The 23,846-nt window shown below is 42.3% G+C and overlaps 1 protein-coding gene and 1 pseudogene across 1 annotated transcript; both read left to right on the forward strand.

The window, feature by feature from the left end:
- Positions 1–5,948: 5,948 nt before the first annotated feature.
- On the forward strand, positions 5,949–6,825 carry LOC131913772 (speckle-type POZ protein-like; annotated as a pseudogene).
- Positions 6,826–14,443: 7,618 nt separating this feature from the next.
- Positions 14,444–15,520, forward strand: LOC131913774 (speckle-type POZ protein-like). Its single transcript, XM_059266555.1, has one exon. It carries the CDS (start codon positions 14,444–14,446, stop codon positions 15,518–15,520), a length of 1,077 nt encoding a protein of 358 aa, XP_059122538.1.
- Positions 15,521–23,846: the final 8,326 nt, after the last annotated feature.

The following is a 23,846-nucleotide window of genomic DNA, read 5'->3' on the forward strand; positions in this document are numbered from 1 at the left end:
ACAAAATATTCCATGATAAAATCAGATTTAAACAATATCTCTCCACAAATCCAGCCCTACAGAAAGTACTTGAAGGAAAAAAACCAACCTAAGGAAGTTAGATACACCCATGAAAACACAGGCAATAGATAGTCCCAAATCAACAAATACCAAAGAAGGGAAAAGTACAATATTACCAACAAAAATAACAGGAATTAACAATTACTGGTCATTAATATCCATCATTATCAATGGTCTCAGTTCACCTATAAAAAGACACAGGCTAACAGAATGGATATGGAAACAAGATCTATCCATTTGCTGCATACAAGAAACACACCTCAACTTCAAAGACAGACGCCACCTCAGAATAAAAGGCTGGGAAAAGACATTCCAACCAAATGGATTTAAGAAGCAAGCTGGTGTAGCTATCCTAATATCTAATGAAATAGACTTCAAACTAAAATCAATTGGAAAAGATCAGGAAGGATACTTCATATTTATCACAGGGAAAATCCGACAAGATGAAGTCTCAATTCTGAATATTTATGCCCCAAACGTAAGTGCACCGACATTCATAAAAGAAACAGTATTAAGCTTAAATCACACATCAATCCCCATACACTAGTAGTGGCAGACTTCAAAAAACCACTCTCACCAATGGACAGGTCTGCCAGGCAGAAACTTAACAGAGAAATAAAGGAACTAACAGACATTATGACTCAAATAGACTTAATAGATATCTACAGAATATTCCACCCTAACACAAAAGAATATACCTTCACTTCAGCACCCCATGGAATATTCTCCAAAATCGACCACATGCTTGGTCACAAAGCAAATCTCAACAGATACATAAAAAAGTAGGCTCCATCCCAATGATGCAAGGATGGTTAACATAAAAAAATCTGTCAATGTAATACACCATATAAACAAACTGAGAGATAAAAATCACAAGTTTAAGGCAATGATGGACTTCATTTTCACTGGAACAGCACCAGACCTGGACAGCTTGGCAGCTGCTGTGCTGGCAGCTGCTGACAAGTATTGCTTAGAGCATTTGAAGGTCATGTATGAGGCTACTCTTTTGAGGGAACTCTCTGTGGAGAATGCTGCCCACACTCTTCCTGGCTGACCTCCACAGCTCAGGGCAGCTGAAAACCCAGACACTGGATTTCATTACAGCTCATGCTTCTGAGGTCTCTGAGACCTCAGACTGGAAGATAATGGTGGGCTAATATCCCCATTTAGTGGCTGAAGCATACCGTTCCCTGGCTTCAGCTCATCTCCCTTTCTTGGAGCCCCCTTTCAAACGCTTGAAGCAATCCTAGGACCTGGTCAGCTTTGACCTACACTTGTCTCCCAGAAGCCTTTGTTACCAATGACACCTGGGTAGACTATAGCATGTGTGGAGTATTTCCAGTGAAACTGGGGAAAGACAGCATGGTGGCTCAGGCTATAATACAGCTGTAAATCAGGTAGTTGTCAGGTTAAAGGGGGGCGGGGGGAGTACTGAGCTATGTTATACATTACCCTGTTACTGTACTGGTTTGATTTTTGTCAATGAATTGTGAACTGGAGTTCATATTAATTGCTGGCCCCAAGCACGTTACAACAGCTTTTCTTTGGAGAAACCAGTCTAGATTGGACTGAGCAGAACATATGGTCAAAAGCTCTGCACAGGAGAAAACAAACATGAATATTTGATTACAAGAGAAGTAGAAGAGAAAGAAAACATTTTTTTCTCCTAAGTCAGTGTGTGGGACTGAAGAGATGACTCAGTTGGCAAAAGCAATTGTTGCTCTTGCAGAGGACCCTTGTTCAGTCCTCCTTTTGTTCCCATGGGCACATCCATCTATGTAGACAATATCTACCCAAATAAAAGATCAAATAAATAAAAATTTTCAAATCAGCTTGTGGATTCCAGTGGTGTTTCTGTTGGACGGTGTCCATTTTAGTCCATCCAGCTGTTCTCAGCTGTGGAAGTTTGTGTAGTGTCCTCACCCACCGGCATCTGCAACACTCTCACCACCTTTCAGAAAACGCTTAGCCTTGCATTTTTGGAGTTATAAGCCCCCCACTTCTCCTATGTTCCTGGCTATTTTCTCAGTCCAAGCATTAGGGAGAAAACCTAATATGGCAGGAAATAAAGCTTATGTAATTTGACTCAAATATTTTGACTCAATTAATATTGAGATGAATAAAAAGTCTTGCTGTTCATTAAATTAATGTTATAGGTAACCTTTCAATATCATTTGTTTAAGATTAACAGTATGTTTACTGTGATTAAAGAGAAATTCATGAACCACGCATGATGTGAAAGTCTATGGCATTGATCAGAGTAGTCTGAAGGGAGAGGCTGACTCAACTCTGCTAGTCTAAGGTCTAACTTGGTCCATAGAGCAACTTCTAGGAGAGCCATACATGCAGAGTGGAAAGCAATTACAAATGAAAGAAAGAAATAGGAATGAAATCATGATTACCTCTGAATTCTAGCTAAAATATTTCAGATGCCAATGATTTAGAAAGGAACTAGTCTTTCAGAACTGTTCCATCCTCTTTAAGAAAGTAACTGTGATGGTCTGGAGAAATGGTTCAGCAGTCAAAGGTGCTGAATACCTTTCCAGAAGACTGTCATCCAATTCACTTCATTAATAGGTCAGCTGACAAGAGTCAGTAACTGCAGTTATCCAGTTATCCATGGGACCCAACAGCTTCTTTCAGCCTGTGAGGTACCATATGCTCATGGTGCACTGACCCACGTGTGGAACAGGGCCCAGACATTAGCAGGCCCCCATACGTAAGCACAACTGTCTCCATGAAGGAAGTACCATTCTAGTTGTACAACCCAGCACTTGTCTACAAAAAACAGTAACCCCTACCACAGATAAAACAAAGGCTTAATGCACCAAAGTCCATAGTTCTAGGAATATCTCTAAATGTTCAAACCTTGCTTGAAATAGAGTACCACTTTTCGCTTCTGTAGTGCCACTTTGGGCTAACGTCTTCTTCACTAAAGTTTGTCAACTCAGAATATGGGAATTTTGCTTAAAAGCCCACACTGAGAAAGGCTAGTTACTGCACTGGAATCCCAAATACCTCATGTGTTTGCCAGCTGGCTAAGAAGGACTTTCTATTTTCCTAAATCCATTTTCAAAAGTCTCTTCTCTCTCTGTCTCTCTCTGTCTCTCTCTGTCTCTCTCTCTCTCTCTCTCTCTGTCTCTCTCTCTGTCTTTCTCTTCTCTCTCTCATTCTCTCTCTCTCTCACTGTCTCTCTTTCTCTCTCTCTTTCTGTGTGTGTTTCTGCAAGTCTTTCTACATGTTACTGTTAGTATTGTTTTGCTGTATTGATTGTTGACTTTCTCTGTTTTATGGACACCTCTGCTGCTGAAGACTTTGCCTTCTCCTGTTGGGAATCTGAATCACTTTGGCTGTGCCATGTCCCCCAGAGAATGGCCTACCTGAAATAAAAGCTACACATGTTCCATTCCTGGAATGAGAAACTATAAGAGAAGATCTTGTAATTGAGACACAGGCAGGAGTCATTTCCCCATTGAGAGAATTGCTACCACTCTGCAGAAGCATGCTCATGGAAGCTCAGAACTTACAGGTAGAGCACTTTTCTTACAAATGAGTGGTCTTGCAGGAATTGTCTACCTTCATTACAAATGACGAATTTGAGGTAAGGGGTTTCTGGTATTGTGTTTTCCAAAGTATTGTGTACCTTAATAAACTTATCTGGGGTCAGAGAACAGAAAAGCCACTAGTTAGGCAGTGATAGCACACGCCTTTAATCCTAGCATTCCAGAGACAAAAATCCCTGTGGATCTCTGTGAGTTCAAGGGCACATTGGAAACAGCCAGGCATGGTGACTCACGCCTTTAATCCCAGAAAGCAGCCTTTAATCCCAGGGAGTGGTGGTAGAAAGCAGAAAGGTTTATAAGGAGTGAGGACCAGAAACTAGAAGCATTTGGCTGGTTACGCGTTTGGCTGGTTCAGCATTCAGGCTTCTAGCAGCAGTTCAGCTGAGAGCCATTGGGATGAGCACACAGAAGCTTCCAGTCTGAGGAAACAGGACCAACTGAGGAACTGGCAAGGTGAGATAGCTGTGGCTTGTTCTGGTACTCTGACCTTGCAGCATTTACCCCAATAACTGGCTTCAGGTTTGATCTTATTAATAAGAACTGTTAAGATTCATGCTACAGGTTTTTGCCACCCTGGCCCTAAACACATACAGAAAAGTCACAGAGGCTACTATTTAGCCACCTGCCAAAGGTTCCTAAATGAGGAACCAAAAGTTCAGAGATCAAAAGCAATTAATTGATTTATCCTTGATTGAGGAATGAGCAGCATTAGAGCCAGATTTCAGGAGAGCTAGGCTGGGAATTGCTGAGTTGATTGAATCACTGAAGGTATTTCCCAGTCCTCTAGACTTAGTGAGTCCCTCTAGACATGATGAACTAGACAGATGATAGATGTGGGGGGGCATTTTACAGATCATATTCTAGGAAGAACTGTTTCAAACCTCTTCTTCAGTAACTGTTGAATATATTCTGCACCTTTTGAAAACCAGAATACTGTCTCATTTTTAAAGCCCATCAGAGTAAGCATGGAAGTTCAAAGTTTAAAGAGGACAGAACTCACCAGTGGAGAATGAAAATTATGAGGTATTGAGAAGCTGAATCATGGCAGTCAGCATGATGGAACTGAGAACTTAGGATCTTCTCATAGCACACCCTTAGTGGGTTGAGAATAATTTTTCCAAGAAGAATTATCTGAGGGGGAGGGGCAAGATCACCAATGAAAGTGTGTGGAGCCATCCCAGGGAATGTGAGTCTGGATGAAAGAAGAGGCCACTTTCAGAGTTGCTGCCTGGCTCTGCTTCTTGACCACCATATAGGAATTCTTCCACCCTTACCTCCACGTTGTGATCACAGATTCCCCTGACAGGGTAAGGCACCACCTCTTTCCCGATCCTGTTGGTGGGAAGATTAGTATAAAACCCTGAGAAAAGGAAATGACAGCTGTGTAGGAATGAACACCATCCCTATTTTATTTAAGATGAACCACAATAAGCAAAATACACTTGTGGTGGTTTTTGGGGTTCCCAACTTAACAAGACATGGAATTAACTAAAACCCTATAATGGAGGTCATAATAGTGAGAAGTATTTTGCTTCATTTGATGTGGGTAGATCCAATTCAAGTACAGACTTTGGAGGTAAAAAGACACAAACACTTACTCCAGATCTCAGGGCCTGAAGACACACACCTTTAATCCTGATCTTGAGTCTGAAAGACACACCCTAAATTAGGCCACACCTTCTGCTTGAAGCCTATAATAGGACATGGAAGCAGGAAGCTCTTGCTATTTGCTTGCTTGCCCTCACCTTGCAGCAAGTCCATCCCTTCCCTGGCAATAGAGAGTATTTAGCCTATACCGAAAACCAGTGGACACATCCAACATCCAGCACCGAGTAAGTACTGTAATACTGGACTTTCTCTTCATAGGTAATGTGGGATTAGCAGGACTGCAGTCCAAAGTCATTCTTATGTTCTCATAAATCCCATTTGATGATCTATATATTCCTTGTATGTATTCTGTTCCTCTAGAGAACCCTAGTGCAACATTTTCGATATGAATTAATAGAATGAATGAGCAAAACTATTCAAAAGCTGTGTATAATTGTCAAAACTAGTTACTTACTGAACTAAGATTCAATCTAGAAAATAATGGAGTGATGTAAGTGTATCTAGTAGCCTAGACTGTGTTCTCTGAAATTAGCATTGAAATTTGTATAGAAAATATCAGACACCCAAGTTTCCAGTCTTGTAGAAGAGGAAACAGATGAGAAACAAAAACTAAAAATCAAAATCCTGTCTGTTATTGCGTTTCACAGGGTGAAGAGAAAACAATTGCTAGTTCTTCTTTTTGGATCCAGTTGAGCATTCAAACTTCCTCAAGGAGACATGGCAGGAGATGAGATAGCCCAGAGATGGGACCACACACAAATCAGTGTTTAGGATTTCTGCTACAGGTGGACCCTCAGCAACTTCCCTTTTATTGCTGAGGAAATGCTGCAAAGAATAACAAGCCCAACTTTCTCAATAGGAGCCAATGACAAATGGTGTTTGAGAGCATACCTGAACGGAGTCAATGAAGAAAGCGCAGATTACCTGTCAGTTTACCTAGTGTTGCTCAACTGTCTGAAGAGTCATGTTTGGGCAAAGTTCCAGTTCTGGATCATAAGTGCCGAAGGAGAGAAAACCAAAGTCATAAAGAGCCCAAGAGCCTTTAGATTCGTGCCAGGCCAGGACTGGGGTTACAAAAAGTTTATTCTTTGAGATTTTCTCTTCTCCCATGCATTTATGCTTCTTCCAGATGACCAGCTCACCCTTGCCTGCAAGGTGAGCATGGCCCAGGCCTCTTTGAGCCTCTCTGACCAGAACAAGAAGCTGGGTCCCCAGATGCACATTGGCAGATGAGCTAGGAGAGCTGTGGAAGAATTCCCAATTCACAGATTGCTGCCTAGTGGTAGCTGGCCAGGAATACTGGGCTCACAAGGCCATCTTAGCAGCTCGCTCTCCAGTTTTCAGAGCCATGTTTAAACATAACATGGAGGAGAGCAGAGAGAATCGTGTTGAGATCCCTGACCTGGAGCCACAAGTCTTCAAGGTAATGATGGACTTCATTTACACAGGAACAGCACCAGACCTGGACAGCATGGCAGCTGCTGTGCTGGCAGCTGTGGATAATTATGGCCTGGAGCGTTTGAAGGTCATGCGTGACGATGCCCTCTTCAGGGACCTCTCTGTGGAGAATGGTGCCCACATTCTTCCTGGCTGACCTCCACAGCTCAGGGCAGCTGAAAATTCAGAACTGAATTTCATTACAGCTCATGCTTCTGAGGTCTCTGAGACCTCAGACTGAAAGACAATGGTGGGCTTATATCCCCACTTAGTGGTTGAAGCTTATGGTTCCATGCCTGCTCACTGACCTTCCTTGGAGCACCCTATTAAATGCTTGAAGCAATCCTAGGACCTGGAAAACCTTGTCCTACCATTTTCTGCCTGAAGCAGCAGTCGTGGTGTTACCAATGATACCTAGGTAGACTACGGAATGTGGGGAAAATTTCCAGTGCAACTAGGAATTAACAGCATGGTCGCTGAGGCTTAATATAGATGTAAAGGAATCAATGTCAGGTTGAAAAAGGGGGAGCCTTGGACTTTGGTACAATCTATGCAGCCTCTACCCTGTTGTTGTACTGGTTTGATTTTAGTCTAAGGAGTTAGAATCTGAAATTCATTTTAACTGCTGGCACCAAGCACATTACAACAGGATTTCTTTGGAAAAACCTAACTGGATTGAACTGAGCAGAAGATATGGTCAAGGACTCATAAAGGAGAAAACAAACATGAATGTTTGATTACAAGAGAAGGAAAGAGAATGAAGTAAGTTTTTCTCCAAACCCAGTGTTTGGGACAGAAGAGATGATTCAGCTGGCAAAAGCAATTGTTGCTCTTGCAGAGGACCCTTTGTTCAGTTCTCGTCTTTTTTCCATGGGCACATCCATCTCAAATAAATAAAATATCAAATGAATAAAAATTGTAAAATCATCTTATGCATTCCAGTGGTGTTTCTGTTTGATAAGGGCCATTTTAGTCCATCCAGCTCTGCTCAACTGTAGAAGCTGGTGCAGTGTCTTCACTGACTCTCACACACACACACACACACACACACACACACACACACTCACTCACACACAATCAGTGAGACAATACCTAAAGAATTCTGTTACACTCAGAGATTGACACAGTCCAATGGACATCAGGTGGGATTTCTCCAACATGTGTTGTGAGCTGATACTGACATCCACAGCCAAACATTAAGCAGAACTCAGTGAACCTCAAGGAAAAGGGGAAGTCAGGGTTGTAGGAGGCATCAAAGACACAAAGGGTACAGAACCTACAGAGTCAACTAAACAGGGTTCACAGGGGCTCACAGACACTGAAGAGGCAATCACAAAGCTTGTACTAAGTCCTCTGTGTACTTACTGTGCTTGTTTAGCTCAGGGTTTTGTGGGAGTCCTAAAGGCAAGAGTGTGGGGAGTCTCTGAATTCTTTGTTGGATATTGGCTCCTTCTGAGTTGGCTCCTCCAACTGTGATATGAGGGTTTATGCCTACTATTATTACATTTTGTTATCTTGTATTCATTTCATATTCCCAGGAGCCCTTTGCTTTTCTGAAGGGAAACAGAGGATTAGTGCATATATGTGGAGTGGAGAGAGGGGAGACTATGGTCAGATGGGACTGTATAAGAGAAGAAAAAAAAGGAAAAAGGAAAACTGGAAATATGTAAATACATTTGGGGAAGTAGTATTTAGACAGATCTGCAAAGGAGCAGAGAATGTGAAGTTCTTTTGTCTTCTGTAAATGCTCATAAAAATTGCCTTCATCAGAGGAGGAGTTCAATAATCAAGGTAAATAGGATGACCCACTTAGTATACAGTGAGACTCTTTAATAAGCTATCCTCTTTATTACCAAATGGGCCCATGATCAAAGTACCTGTGGTAGCTGAGATAGGGGTTATACATGGAATCACAACATGGGTATCCACTCATCAAGAGTGACCTGGTTATAGCTGCTGCTACACCTGCTGCTGAATGCCAGCTCTGCCAACAACAGAGACCAACACAGAGCCCCGGATATGTCACCATTCCCCTGTCTGACCAGCCAACCAAGTCATGAAAGGATGACTACATTGGGCCACTTCCTCTGTGGAATGGACATACTTTGTCCTTCCTGGAGTAGATACTTATTCTAGTTATATATTTGCATTACCTGCCTGTAATGATTTTACCAAAACTACCACACAGGGACTAATAGAATGTATTGTCAACTCTCATGGTATTCCACACAGTATAGCTTCTGACCAAGATACTAAATTCTCAGACAGAGAGGTGCAACTCTGGCCCACAATCAGGTTCAACAACCTCCTGGTAGGTTCTTGGTCTGCAGAATGATAGAGCTTTTCTCCATCATGCTTGAATGTCAGAGCAGAAAAGCCTGTTGTTTGGGTGGGTCCTGGAAGAGCATGTCAAGGGGTCCAAAGAGCAGAGGGCTCTGACAGAGAGTGGTCCTGTTGATGAAGCAGCTGTTATGAACTTTCAAGACAAAGTTACAGAGCCAATGAAGTAGCAGTATTGGTGAAATTATTAAGGCCACTCCATGTAGTTAAAAGTAGGTTTATTTTGTGGTAACTTATAAGTGAAGGGATAGGTTAAATGGTCTGGGAAAGGTGTAGCACGATCTGGCAGTGTTCTGTGGAGAACTCTGCTCAGTCTACCTCCAGGGTCCAGGAACCAAGAGAGCCCGCCCATCTGGATCTCAGTCTTCAGAGTGCTCTCTCAGCCTGCCTTGTAGGCATGGCAGTTACCAGAGCCTCAATGGGGATTGGAACTTCCAGATCAAACCTGGAATGGCTACCCACTACATTGCAGCAACCCCAGAGTGTTGGTTAAGGATACCTTAGTAGGCAGGTTTCTCCATAGCCCAGATCCATGGGTCCAGGCACCAGGTGGTAAAAAAGGAAATAATACCACTCACTATGACCCCTAGTGACCTCTTGGGAAAAAAATTTCTTCCTGTTTCCATGACCTTCAGTTCCTCTGTCCTGGAAGTTTTGATTCCAGTGTGATTGGTTGTATGGGGAGTGCTCCTGTTTGGAGCCACAACAAACATTCCATTGAACTGAAGCTCAGGTTTCTCCCAGCCACTTTGAGATTCTGTGTCCTTAATTCAACAGGTCTAGAAGGAAATAACAGTGTTAGGAGGGGTGATTGATCAAAATAAACATTGGTCAATTGGATTGCTTCCTCACAATGGAGTTAAGAAAGATTATGTCTGTCAGGAAAGAAATTCATGATAGCTGAGGAGACCCCAACTGGATCAGGCCCTCTGAATCAGGAATGGTGTTACGTCCGGCAGTTCTTTTACTGTTTAGTAATTGTTTAGCTATCCAATGATTTTTGTATTTCTATATGAAGCTTGAACTCTGGGGGTGACAAGGTGCAGGTGTCCTGACTACTTGGGGAGTCTGGCTATACCTTGAGCTGCCAAGACAGCTGTGGTGGCTGGAGCTGTAATGGAACAATTCAGCTGTAAAAGAAATGGTATTTTGAATGCTCATACAGTCAGGCTATACCTTGAGCTGCTAGGATAGCTCTACCTATACCTTGAGTTGGGGTGTAATGGGGGATGGTCTCTCAGCAAGATATAGGAATCCTGCTATCCTCTGGAGAATTGCTACAGCTGAGCTTTGTTGAGCCCCCACTTATCAGGGCTTCCCAGCAGAGCTCTGCTTCTTCTCTGGCCCAAGATGTTACTTCTTTTGCTTTACTCTGCTAAAGTGGAAACCCCTACAGAAATTTACCAATCTACTCTGGCTCCAGTGAAAAGTTGTTACTTTTTCTGCTCTGCCTTGGTATGTATCAGCAAGGTTCTGTTCTTCTCCTCCTTACTTAGCCCCCTAAGGGAATGTCTCTGCAAGGTTTTTTGTGCTCAGTCCTCTACAGGACATCTTAGCAAGGTTTATCTTCTCTCCTCCAGTGAATGAAGATCTTCACACACAAGATTTTCTTTTGAGAAAGAGATTTATTTGGGAAGGAGAAATCCAAGAGAGTGGCTGCCTCCACCAGGGTGGGAAAGAACAGCTGACAAATAAACCGGGACGTGGTTTATATACGATTTCTTAGGCATAGAGTTTCTCCAGGGAGAAGGTTTTCTGCTCAGGGATTAGTTATTTTCATTGATTGGGGCAGAGATGTCCCTGATTTCAGGGCCAAACTGTCTTTCTTTCACTGGCTTTTCTTAGCTTTTTGGCTCTAATTCTAAGGCCAGGGCATATTTCTTTCACTGGCTCTGAATCTAGGGATAGTGTGTTTATTTGGCACTGGTATCAGAGTCAGGGCATGTTTCTTTGGTTCTAGCTTTAGGGATAAAGTTTTTCTCTCACTGGCTCAGGTCCAAGATCTAGGATGTGTTTTTTTCACTGGTTAAGGGTCCCTTAGGTCAGAGTAGCTTTCTTTAGCTGATCCCTTTTCCCTACAATGTGGATGTTGGGGTTGTCCAAAGACAGCTTATGTTGGAGAGGATGTGGTGCAAAGGGAACACTCCTACACTGTTGGTGGGAATGTAAACTTGTGCACCCACTCTAGAAATCAATATGGTGGTTTCTCAGAAAATTGGAATCAATCTTCCTCAAGACAGAGCTATACTACTCTAGGGCATATACCCAAGGAATCCTCAATCATACCACAAGGACACATGCTCAACTATGTTCATAGCAGCATTAATTGTAATAGCCAGAACCTGGAAACAACCTAGATGCCCGTAAGCTGAAAAATGGATAAATAAAATGTGGTACATATACACAATAGAGTACTACTCAGCAGAGAAAAACAATGACATCATGAAGTTTGCAGGCAAATGAATGGAACTAGAAAAATCATCCTGGGTGAGGTAACCCAGACTCAGAAAGATAAACATGGTATGTACTCACTCATAAGTGGATACTAGACGTAAAGCAAAGGATGACCAGTCTGCAACTCACAACTCCAGGGAGGCTACCTAGTAAAGAGAACCCTAAGAAAGACACAGGGATCGCCCAATGTTAGAGAAATGGATGAGATCTACATGAGCAAACTGGGGTTGGGGGTGGGGAGAATGGAGGACAAGGGTCAGGGGAAAGAGAGCTTAGGAGAGTGAGAGGTACTAGCTGGATCAGGAGCTGAGTGGGAGAATGGGGAGGGAGATACCATGAAAAAGACCCCAGGGGAATAGGAAGAAGCAGAGTGCTAGAGAGGTCCCGAGAAATCCACAAAGATACCTCCACTGTAGACCACTGGCAATGGTCAAGAGAGTGCCTGAGGTGACCTGCTCTGGTGATCGGATGACCAAACACCCTGGCTGTCATTATAGAACTCTCATCCAGTGTCTGATGGAAGCCTATGCAGAGATCCACCACCAAGCCCCAGGTGGAGCTCCAGGACTCCAATCTGTGAGAGAGAGGAGTGATTGTATGAGCAAGAGATAGTGAGACCATGATTGGGGAAAGGACAGGGACAAATAGCCAAACTAGTGGAAACACAGGAACTGTGAACCAATGGCTGAGGAGCCCCCATTGAACTGGAGTGAGCCCTCTGGATAAGTGGGACAGTTGATTAGCCTGAACTGTTTGGGAGGCCCTCAGGAGGTGGAGCTTGAACCTGTCCTTGTTACTGTCAGTTTTGTTTTGCTGTATTGACTGTTGGCTTTCTCTGTTGTGTGGACACCACTGCCGCTTAAGACTTTGCCTTCTCCTAGTGGGAATCTGAATCACTTTGGCTGTGCCATGTCCCCCAGAGAACCACTTACCTGAAATAAAAGCTACACATGGTCCATCCCTGGAATGAGAAACTATATGAAAAGTTCTTGTACTTGAGACCCAGGCAGGAGTCAGTTCCCCACTGAGAGAATTGCTCCCACTCTGCAGGAGCATGCTCATGGAAGCTCAGGACTTACAGGTGGAGCAGTTTTCTTACAAATGAGGGGTCTTGCAAGAATTGTCTACCTTCATTACAAATGACAAATTCGAGGCAAAGGGTATCTGCCACCCTGGCCCTAAACACATACAGAAAAGTCACAGAGGCTACTAGTTAGCCACCTGCCAAAGAAAAATTCAGAGATCAAAACCAATTGATTGATTTATCCTGGATTGAGGGATGAGCAGCATTAAAGCCAGACTTTCAGGAGAGCTAGGCTGGGAATTGCTGAGTTGATTGAATCACTGAAGGTATTTCCCAGTCCTCTAGGCTTAGTGAGTCCCTCTAGATATGATGAACTAGAGAGAGATGACAGATATGGGGAGAATTTTACATTCTAAGAAGAACTGTTTCAAAACTCCTTCTTCAGTAACTGTTGAATATATTCTGCACCCTTTGACAATCAGAATACTGTCTCACTTTTATGGCCCCTCAGAGTAAGCATGGAAGTTCAAAGTTTAAAGAGGATAGAACTCACCAGTGGAGGATGATAATTATGAGGTATTGGGAAGCTGAATCATGGCAGTCAGCATGATGGAATTGAGAACTTAGGATCTTCTCATAGCACACCCTTAGTGAATTGAGAATAGTTTTCTATTCTCAATAGACAGGGGTACTCTGTGTAGCTTTGCGCCTTTCCTGGAACTCACTTGGTAGCCAAGGCTGGCTGCGAACTCACAGAGATCTGCCTGGCTCTGCCTCCCAAGTGCTGGGATTAAAGGCGTGCACCACCACCACTCGGCCCTAAATCCATTTTCAAAAGTCTCTTTCAGAGTTGCTGCCTGGCTCTGCTTCTTGACCACCATATAGGAATTCTTCCACCCTGATCTCCACGTTGTGATCACTGAGTCCCCTGACAGGGTAAGGCACCACCTCTTTCCCGATCCCGTTGGTGGGAAGGTTAGTATAAAACCCTGAGAAGAGGAAATAACAGCTGTGTAGGAATGAACACCATCCCTATTTTATTTAAGATGAACCACAATAAGCAAAATACACTTGTGGTGGTTTTTGGGGGTTCCCAACTTAACAAGACATGGAATTAACTAAAACCCTAAAATGGAGGTCATAATAGTGAGAAGTGTTTTGCTTCATTTGATGTAGGTAAATCCATTTCAAGGACAGACTTTGGAAGTAAAAAGAAACAAACATCTAATCCGGATCTCAGGGCCTGAAGCACACACCTTTAATCCAGATCTTGAGTCTGAAAGACACACCCTAAATTTGGCCACACCCTCTGCTGGAAGCATATAAAAGGACATGGAAGCAAGAACCTCTTGCTCTTTGCCTGCTTGCCCTCACATTGCAGCAAGTCCATCCCTTCCCTGGCAATAGAGAATATTGGAAAACCAACATATACTGAAGACCAGCGGACACATCTAAACATCCTGGACTGAGTAAGTACTGGAATCTTGGTCTTTCTTTTCATAGGTAATGTGGGATTACCAGGACTGCAGCCCAAAGTCCTTCTAGTAAATCCCCTTTGGTCATATATACAGAGATTCCTTATATATATTCTGTTCCTCTAGAGAACCCTAGTGCAACATTTTTGACATGAATTAATAGAATGTATGATCAAAACTCTCAAAAAGCTGTGTATAATTGTCAAAACAAGTTACCTATTGACCTAAGATTCAATCTAGAAAATAATGGAGTGATGTAAGAGTATCTAGTTGCCTAGACTGTATTCTCTGAAATTAGTAATAAAATCTGGATAGAAAATTTCAGAGACCCAAGTTTCCAGCCTCATGGAAGAGAGAACAGATGAGAACCAAACCTAAAAATCAAAATCCTGTCTGTTATTGCGTCTCACAGAGTGAAGAGAAAACAATTGCTAATTCTTCATTTTGGATCCAGTTGAACCTTCAAACTACCTGCAGGAGAAATGGCAGGAGATGAAATAGCCCAGAGATGGGACCACACACAAATCAGCGTTCAGGATTTCTCCTATAGGTGGACCATCAGCAACTTCCCTTTTATTGTTAAGGAAATGCCAGAAAGCTTTATGAGCCCAGCTTTCTCAATAGGAGCCAATGACAAATGGTGTTTGAAAATACACCCGAACGGAGTCGATGAAGAAAGTGCAGATTACCTGTCAGTTTACCTAGTGTTATTCAGCTATCTAAAGAGTCATGTTTGGGCAAAGTTCCAGTTCTGGATCATAAACAACGAAGGAGCGAAAATGAAAGTCAGGAGGAGCCCAAGAGCCTTTAGGTTCGTGCCATGCAGCAATTGGGGTTATAAAAAATATATTGTTCGAGACTTCCTCTTGTCCCATGCGTTTCGGTTTTTCCCAGATGACCAGCTCACCCTCGTCTGCAAGGTCAGCATATTCCAGGTCTCTTTGAGCATCTCTGACCAGAACAGGAAACCAGGAATTCAAGTTCCCAACTGCACATTGGCAGATGAACTAGGAGAGCTGTGGGAGAATTCCTGTTTCACAGACTGCTGTCTGGTGGTAGCTGGCCAGGAATTCCAGGCTCACAAAGCCATCTTAGCAGCTCGCTCTTCAGTTTTCAGAGCCATGATTGAACAAGATATGGAGGAGAGTAGAAAGAACCGCTTTGAGATCCCTGACCTGGAGCCACAAGTCTTCAAGGCAATGGTGGGCTTCATTTACACTGGGAAGGCACCAGACCTGGACAGCATGGCAGATGCTCTGCTGGTAGGTGCTGACAAGTATGGCCTGGAGCGTTTGAAGGTGATGTGTGAGGATGCCCTCTGCAGGAACCTTTCTGTGGAGAATGCTGCCCACACTCTTGTCCTGGCTGACCTCCACAGCTCAGAGCAGCTGAAAACCCAGGCACTTGCTTTCATTACAGCTCATGCTTCTGAGGTCTCTGAGACCTCCAGCTGGAAGACAATGGTGGACTTATATCCCCACTTATTGGCTGAAGCTTATGGTTCCATGGCTTCTACTCACTGCCCTTCCCAGGGGCAACTTAGTAAATGCTTGAAGTGATCCTAGGCCCTGGTCAGGCTTTTCCTACACTTCTCTCCCAGAAGCAGCCGCCAATGTTTTTAACCAATGACACCTGGCTAGACTATGGGATGTGTGGAACATTTCCAGTGAAACTAGGGAAAAACAGCATGGTGACTGAGGCTTAATACACATGTAAAGGAGTCAATTTCAGGTTGAGGGATTGGGAGCCTTGGACTCTGGTATATCTACTCAGCCTCTACCCTTTGGTTGTACTGGTTTGATTTTTGTCCAAGGAGTTAGAATCTGGAATTCATTTTAGTTTCTGGCCCCAAGCACATTACAACAGGGTTTCTTTGGAGAAACCTATCTGGATTGGACTGAGCCGAAGATATGGTCAAGGACTCAGAAATGAGTAAACAAACATAAATGTTTGCTAACAAGAGACAGGGAAGAGAAAGAAGATATTCATAGATTTTGGTCAACCTTATTTTCTGAAAGCTTTTAGCTATAGGAATTTCCTTGTTGAATTGTTTACCTAACTTATATGTATTATATTATCTTCTACAAGTAAAGATTCTTTCTTATACCATTCCAAATTGTGCCCCTTTTATTGTCAGTTGCCTTATGATTTTATTAAGAATTCGATTGTTATATTCAATAGAAATGGAGAGAGTCAAACCTTGCCTTGTTCCAGATTTTAGTGGAATTGTTTAAGTTTCTCTTATTTAAGTTGATGTTGACTATGGACTTGTTTTAAACTGCCATTATTGTATTTAGGTATGTCGCTTGTGTGTCAATCTCTCCTTGAGTTTCTTCATAAAAGAGTGTTAGATATTGAAAAAAGTTCTTCCTCCATATAATGATATCATCATGAGGTTTACGTCTTCCGGGTTTGGTCTTTGGGGGGTTTATATGGTCAATTGCGTTTTCTTTTATTTTTGCATACTTAATCATCCCTACATATCTAGGATACAATTCTGTTCATCATGGTAAATACTCTTTGAATATTCTGGGGATCGGTTTGTAATTATTTGATGAGTATTTTTGCAGCGTGTTCATAAGTGAATTAGAGTGTGACTTAGTTATCTGTGTAATTTTAGACTCATAAAATAAATTGGGCAATGATCCTTTGTTTCTAATTTCTAGAATAATTTGAGGAGGATGGGCACTGACTCTTCTTTCAATGGCAAGTAGATAGCTGTGCCAAATATATCTGGTCCTGGGCTTTATTTGGTGAAGAAACTTTTAGCTATTATGCTATTTTAATAGGGTTTATCATTCTATTTAAAATACATATCTGATCTTTGATCAATGATCAAAGTGGTTTGATTCCTAATATTTTTTGTCTTTATTGTTCTTGTGGTGGTGATGTTTGTGTTTTTGTTTATGTTTCCCTACTTTTGCCTTTACTGCTCTCAGATGATTTGTTCTCTGTATTACTCATGGTTATAGTGAACCTCCTTAGGTTGGAGTTTTCCTTCAACCACTTACTATGGGACTGGATTTGTTCACAAATATTGCTTAATTTGGTTTTGTCGTAGAACATCTTAATTTTTCTATCTCTGGTTATAGAAAGTTTTGCTGACTATAGTAGTCTCGTCTGTATGAAGGTCTCTTAGAGTCTGCTGAACATCTGTATAGTCTCTTTTGGCTTTTAAAATATCTTCAAACCCTGAGATTATATGCCCCACAATAGTTTTGCAGTTTCCAATGAGGTTCCAGAGAAAAGACCTGAGACACTGGGATTCTCAGAGCATATCAGAGAAAAAAGTGTGGTGTCCAGTGAAATCTAGAAATGGTGCAATCTGAGTTTCAGGTCCCCAAGAGTCCCTGTGATCAGTCTCTGCCTAATGCTTTAGATGAATCTGACACCTGCACCTCACCTCTGCATGAGGAATCTGATTGACACATTCTGTTTGGACACATAGGAGAGTTGGCCATGGCCAGCTGCTTCAGTGTCCAGAATAAATGTGAGATGTTACCATATTCCATGTTGGAAGTACCACTCAGGCTGCAAAATCCATCACCTACACAGCACTACCTTCCAAAACAAAAGAAACAAGGGCCTAATCCATCACCATCCATAATGATGTGGAAACTATAAATATTCTACCCCTACAGTTTGGCCTCTATAACTGTTCTTGTCAACAGCATTATGTCAATTCAGAATATAGAATCTGTTCTTAAGAGCTTACCCCAGAAAGTCTCTATGCTCCAGTAGGTTCCTGCGTACCCAGTGTAATTGTCAGCCTGTAAATAATTTCTATTGGAGTATATCCCAATATATCTTCTCTGGTGGCTATCTTACATTTCAGAAGATACCACTGAGATCCCAGACACCGGAAGTGGATAGAGTGATGGAATGAGGTCCCCTTGGAGTAGGGATGGGTATGGAGTACGAGCTCCAGGGTGTGCCCATTCTAATCTAGGCATCCAAGCCTTCCTATAATCAATTGCTGCATAACACTTCAGAGGACTCTGACACTTCCACACAAAAAGGAAACAACATTAGAAAGTTATTTGGCCTCTCAAGTCTGGAGGAATGTCTTCTTAAAGTACTTACTGCGTGGACACATAGGAGAGGGGTGTCATGGGGCTATTCCCCATTGTTTAGAATTTGTTTGATACTTCACCTGATTCCTCCTGTCTGTTCTGTTGTATGAAAATATGCTAGAAAGTCCTGTGAGGTTTTTTTGTGTGTGTATGTGTGTGTGTGTGTGTGTGTGTGTGTGTGTGTGTGTGTATGGGTGTTTGTGTGTGTTTCATGTGGTTCTCTCAGCTTTGTTTTCTTTTAATGAACAGTGGCTCTCTCAGCTAGGAGGACATCCCCCTCCAGGCTTAATACATGCACTTCCTACTGCTGGGAATCTGAGTATTTTTGACTAAATCAGTTTGCCCTGTGAACCCCCTACCAATGGGAAAAAGAAAAGCTCCACCTGTGCCTCTCCACAAATAAGAAACATTATGAGCAAAGGCTAAGCTTACTGCCCAAGGTTTCTTAGTAACTCTGTGACAAGTCACATCTGCCTTCCAGGAGTATGCTCACTGGAGCATAGGACTCACAATTTAGAGCACCTTTCTTACAAACAATGGTTCTTGAAGTGATCACCAACAAAACCTTCAAATGACACAAATGATGGAGGGGTGTCTACTCCTGTGACCCTGAACTCTCCTGGTGAATAGTCACCCATGCTACTAATTAGTCATCTGCAAAGAGTCTATCAGATGAATAAAAAATCAAGGAGTCAAAACCAAAGATGATTTATCCTATATTAACAGAAAGTAGTGTTGGAGTAAGACTTACAATAGAGCCAGACTGGGAATGGCTGAGCTGATGGAATATGAACTTATTTCTGTGTCTTTTAGGCTTAGAGAGTCTCTCTAAGACAGGACTAACTGGAGAGAGATGAGGTAAAGGGAACATATTCCTGATCACACTACAGAGGGGGATCCATTCAAAGCCCCTCCCTCTATGGTTTCTGTTGAACACATGCTGCATTTCACAGAAACGAGCATCATAGATGTGGGGAGCATTTTACAGATCACATTTTGAAGAGGAACCATCTCAAAATGCCTTCCTCATAACTGTTTAGTATCTTCTGCTAGAAACCAGAATACTTTCTCACTTTTAAGGCCCTACAGAGTAAGCACGGAAGTTCAAAGTTTGATGAAGACAGTAATCACAGTTTAAAATGTGAAATATAAAGTATGGGAGGCTAATTCAAATCAATCAACATGATTGAATTGAGAAGCATTTAGGACTACACATAACACAATCAAAATTTACTTATGATTTTTAATCTTGGTTTCCAACTTGACTTCTTATGGAAAGAACTAAAATCCTAAAATGGAGAAAACATCTCTGAGATGTTCTGCTTAAGTAGCAGAGTTAGATCCACTTCCAATCTGTATTTGGAGGTAGAAAGAGATAAACATTTAATCTGGATCTCAGAGCCTGAAGACACACACCTTTAATCCATATCTTGATGCTGGAAGGCACACCCTAAATTCAGCCACACCCTCTGTTGTTGCTCTTTGCCTGCTTGCCCTCACCTTCAGCAAATCCATTCCTTTCCTCTGTTTAGAGAATACTTCTCTGGATGCCAACATAGATTGAATACAGCTCAGCTGTCCAACCTCCTGGACTGAATAAGTACAGGATTCTTGTACTTCCCCTTCATGGCTACCCATTGTGGGATTAGCAGGACTGCACCCCCAAGTCATGCTCATAAATACCCCTACCCCATCTATAGAAAGATTTATTCTTTATATTCTGGTACTTTTGAGAACCCTAGCACAATACTTTTTTATATGGGTGAATAAGATGTCCCAAATTATTCAACAGTTGTGAATAATGGTCAAAACTAGTTACCTATTGACCTAAGATTCAACCTAGAAAAAATGGAGTGATGTAACAGTCCCTAGTACTCTACGCTGTCTTCTCTGAAACTAATATTGAATCTGGGTAGCAAATTTGAGAGAGTTTCCATCCCCACTGAAGATGGAACAGAGGGGAAACAGAAACTGAAAATCTAAAAAATATTTGTAATTGTGACTACCAGGTAAAAGCAGAAAAATATAGTTCTTCCTTTTGTATAAGCTTTAACTTTCAAACCATCACAAGCAGATACGTCAGGGGACCTGGCAGCAAAGAGCTGAGGCTACACACAGATCAGTGTCCAGAAATTCTCCTATAGGGGGATCATCTCCAACTTCCATTTTTGCCTGGAGGGAATGTGGGAAGACAATAAAAGTGCCACGTTCTCACCTGGAGCCAATGACAAACAGAAATGGTGTTTGAAAGTACACCTGAATGGGGTGGATGAATAAGGCAAAGATTACCTGTCACCTCACTTAGTGTTGCTACCTGTCCAAAGAGCCAACTGTGGGCAAAGTTCCATTTGTAGATCCTACATGCCAAATGAGAGAAAACAGAAATGATGAAGAGCCCAGGAGTCATCAGGTTCCTACAAAACTGACACTGAGGATTCAAAAAGTTCTTCTTTGGAGATTTTATCTTCTCTCATGGGCTTTGGCTTCTCCTAGATTACAAACTCACCCTCCTCTGCAAGGTGATCATGGTTAAGGACTCCTTCTGCATTTCTGATCAGAGCAAGAAGCCAGGGATCCAGGTTACAGGTGCATGATGGCAGATGACCTATGAGAGCTTTGGCAGAGTTCCCCATTCACAAACTGCTGCCTGGTGATAGCTGGCCAGGAATTTCAGGCTCATAAGTCCATCTTAGCAGCTGTCTCCAGTTTTCAGAGCCATGTTTGAACATGACATGGAGGAGAGAAAAAGGAACCTGGTTGAGATCCATGACAGGGAGCCACATGTAGCACAAGTTGTTAGAAGGTCTTATTAATAAAAACAAACCCGGTGCCAGTTATTGAGGTGAATCCTGGAAGATCAGAGAAGTAGAACAAGCCACAGCCATCTCACCTTGCCAGTTCCTCAGCTGATCCTGTTTCCTCAGACTGGAAGCATCTGAGTCCTAATCCAGAATGAATCTCAGCTGAGCCGCTGCTAAAAGCCTAAAAGCTTAACCAGGCTCTAGTTCCTGGTCCTCACACTTTATCTACCTTCCTGCTTCCTGCCATCACTTCCTGGGATTAAACCATGCCTGGCTGTTTCCAGTGTAGCTTTGAAATCACAGAGATCCAGATGGATCTTGCCTCCAGAATGCTAGGATTAAAGGAGTATGTGCCACCATTTTCTGGCTTCTGTGTCTATCTAGTGGCTGTTCTGTCCTCTGACCCCAGGTAAGGTTATTAGGATACACAATATATTGGTGGACGTAATATATCACCACATTTCCCCTTTTTTGTCTAATATAATAAAAGAAGGTTACAGTCAAGAATTACATTAACAATGTCTAGTCCATTAACATTTGACAGATTCAGAGAAAAAAAACTCCATTAATAAATAACAATGTCCAGTTCATTAACAATTGACAGATTCAGATAAAAAAGTTTCATTACTTGTCCTATTTAAAACAAGTAGTTCCTTTTTAAAAGCAGATTAAACAATCTACCTATTTATCTTATCAGCCACAAGTCGTCATGGCAATGATGGGCTTCATTTACACTGGGAAGGGAGGAGACCTTACAGCATGGTAGATACTGTGCTGACAGCTGCTTACAAATATGATCTGGAGCATTTGAAGTTCATGATTGAGCACGCCCTCTGCAGGGACCTCTCTGTGGATAATGCTGCCCACATTCTAATACTGGCTAACCATTACAATGCAGAGCTGCTAAAAACTCAGGCACTGTATTTCATTACAGTTCATGCTTCTGATGTCTCCAGAGTTCTCAGGCTGGAAGACAATGGTGGCTCATACCCCAACTTGATGGCTGAAGCATACAGTTCCCTTGCTTCTGCACAGGGTCTCTTCCTGGAACCCCCTCTGAAAAGTCTGAAACAGTCCATGGACATGTTCAGCTTTGACCTACAGGTGACTTCCAGAAGTAGCAGCCAGTGTGGTTGTTTCAAAGCCACCTGGGTAGACTCTGCTAGCAGACAAACTTGCCACCTGGAAAGAGCAAGCAGGCAAAGACCAAAATCTTTTCTTCCTCATCTTTTTATAGGCTCCCAGCAGAAGGTGGGGCCCAATTAAAAGTGTGTCTTCTTCCATCAAGATCCAAAATAAAGGAGTATGTCTCCTTGCCTCAAGGATTAGAGGTGATTCTTCCTAATTCAGATTAATCAAAAAATTCCTCTTGTGTGCCCTTCATTTTAAGATTTTAAAAAATTCCAGATATAGTTAAGATGACAACCAAGAATAGCCTTTACTAGTTCACCCCTTGTCAACTTCACACACAATCATATCTCCTTATCCATCTTAATTTCCAGATGAAAGCAAAAACCATAATTACACTTAAACATAATTTAATTATCCCATATAAAATTGCAACTGCAATATATATTTAAGTAGGTTATAATTTTATCTAACATAATATAACTGTCCCCCATACAATCACAAATGCGTTAAGATTTAGCATAGTTGGTGATGTCTCTTAATGAATGTTCTCTCATTATCTCAAATTTAAACATGGTAGCCATTGCTAATCTCTTACTGGATGTTATATCATTTGATAAAGAAATTGAAAGAAAACACAAATATCTATATGAACACATTCTTAACAAAATACAACAGAATTACTCATGTCAACTGTATTGCTGTTTTCTGTAATTTCTTATATGGTCTAAGTTCCTGCTCCTCACCAGCTGCAATACTCAGGAGAACTGGCCCTGTACCTTAATAGGACAACACAGCAGATCTGACCTTGTTGATGGGGGTTGGTCAGGAGGTTGTGCTTGTGTGTATCTCTCTCTCTCTCTCTCTCTCTCTCTCTCTCTCTCTCTCTCTCTCTCTGTCTCTCTCTCTCTCTGTCTCTGTCTCTCTCTGTCTCTCTCTCTGTCTCTCTGTGTGTGTGTGTGTGTGTGTGTGTGTGTGTGTGTGTGTGTGTGTGATGGCTTGATGGCAGGAGGGCTGGAAAAAGTGACCACACTCCTTGCTGGCAGCTGCAGTGGGTGAGGTAGCAAAAGCAATGCTGGAGAGCTTGCCCTGTTGTGTCCATGAGGGAAAGCTGGCACACTGCCCAACCCAGCTACCACCCAGGCCCAGAACCAGGGCTCAATTTGGCACCACAACATCCACCTTGTAGGGAAAAAGAACCAGCTAAAGAAACCCACCCTGACCCTGGAGCCCAGAACCAGGGAAAGAAATACGTCCTAGATCTAGGACCTGATCCAGTGAAAGAAACACTTCATCCTTGAACCCAGAAACAAAGAAACATGCCCTGACTCTGAAACTAGTGCCTAAGAAATTCACTTTATCCATAGAATCAGAGCCAGTGAAAGAAATATGCCCAGGCCCTAGAATTAGAGCCCAAAAGCTTAGAAAAGCAAATAAAGGAAGTACAGTTTGGCTCTGAAATCAGATCCATCTCTGCCCCTGACCAATGAAACTAACCAGTCCCTGAGCAGAAAACCTTCTCCCTGGAGAAACTCCACCCCTAAGAAATCATATATAAACCACTTGCCTGTTTATTTGTCAGCTGTTCTTTCCCACCCTGGTAGAGGCAGCCACTCTCTTGGATTTCTCCTTCCCAAATAAATCTCTTTCTCAATAAAATCTTGGTGTGAAGATCTTCATTTGCTGGGACAGAAAAGAGGAATCTTGCTAAGATGTCCTGTAGAAGACTGTCACCAAAAAAACTTGCAGAGACTTTCCCTTAGGGGGCTGAGCAAGTCAGAGCAGAACAGAAGAACTGTGCTGAGAAGTCCCTTAGGGGACTGAGCAAGGGAGAGCAGAAAAAGTAAAAATTTTTCTCTGGAGCCAGAGGAGATTGCTATGTT

This window comes from Peromyscus eremicus, chromosome 6, assembly GCF_949786415.1.
Source record: "Peromyscus eremicus chromosome 6, PerEre_H2_v1, whole genome shotgun sequence".
In the NCBI taxonomy this organism is placed as follows: domain Eukaryota; kingdom Metazoa; phylum Chordata; class Mammalia; order Rodentia; family Cricetidae; genus Peromyscus; species Peromyscus eremicus.

What these genes read in the sequence shown, in the direction of transcription:
- LOC131913774 (XM_059266555.1), top strand. Translation starts at nt 14,444, where the DNA reads ATGGCAGGAGATGAAATAGCCCAGAGATGGGACCACACACAAATCAGC.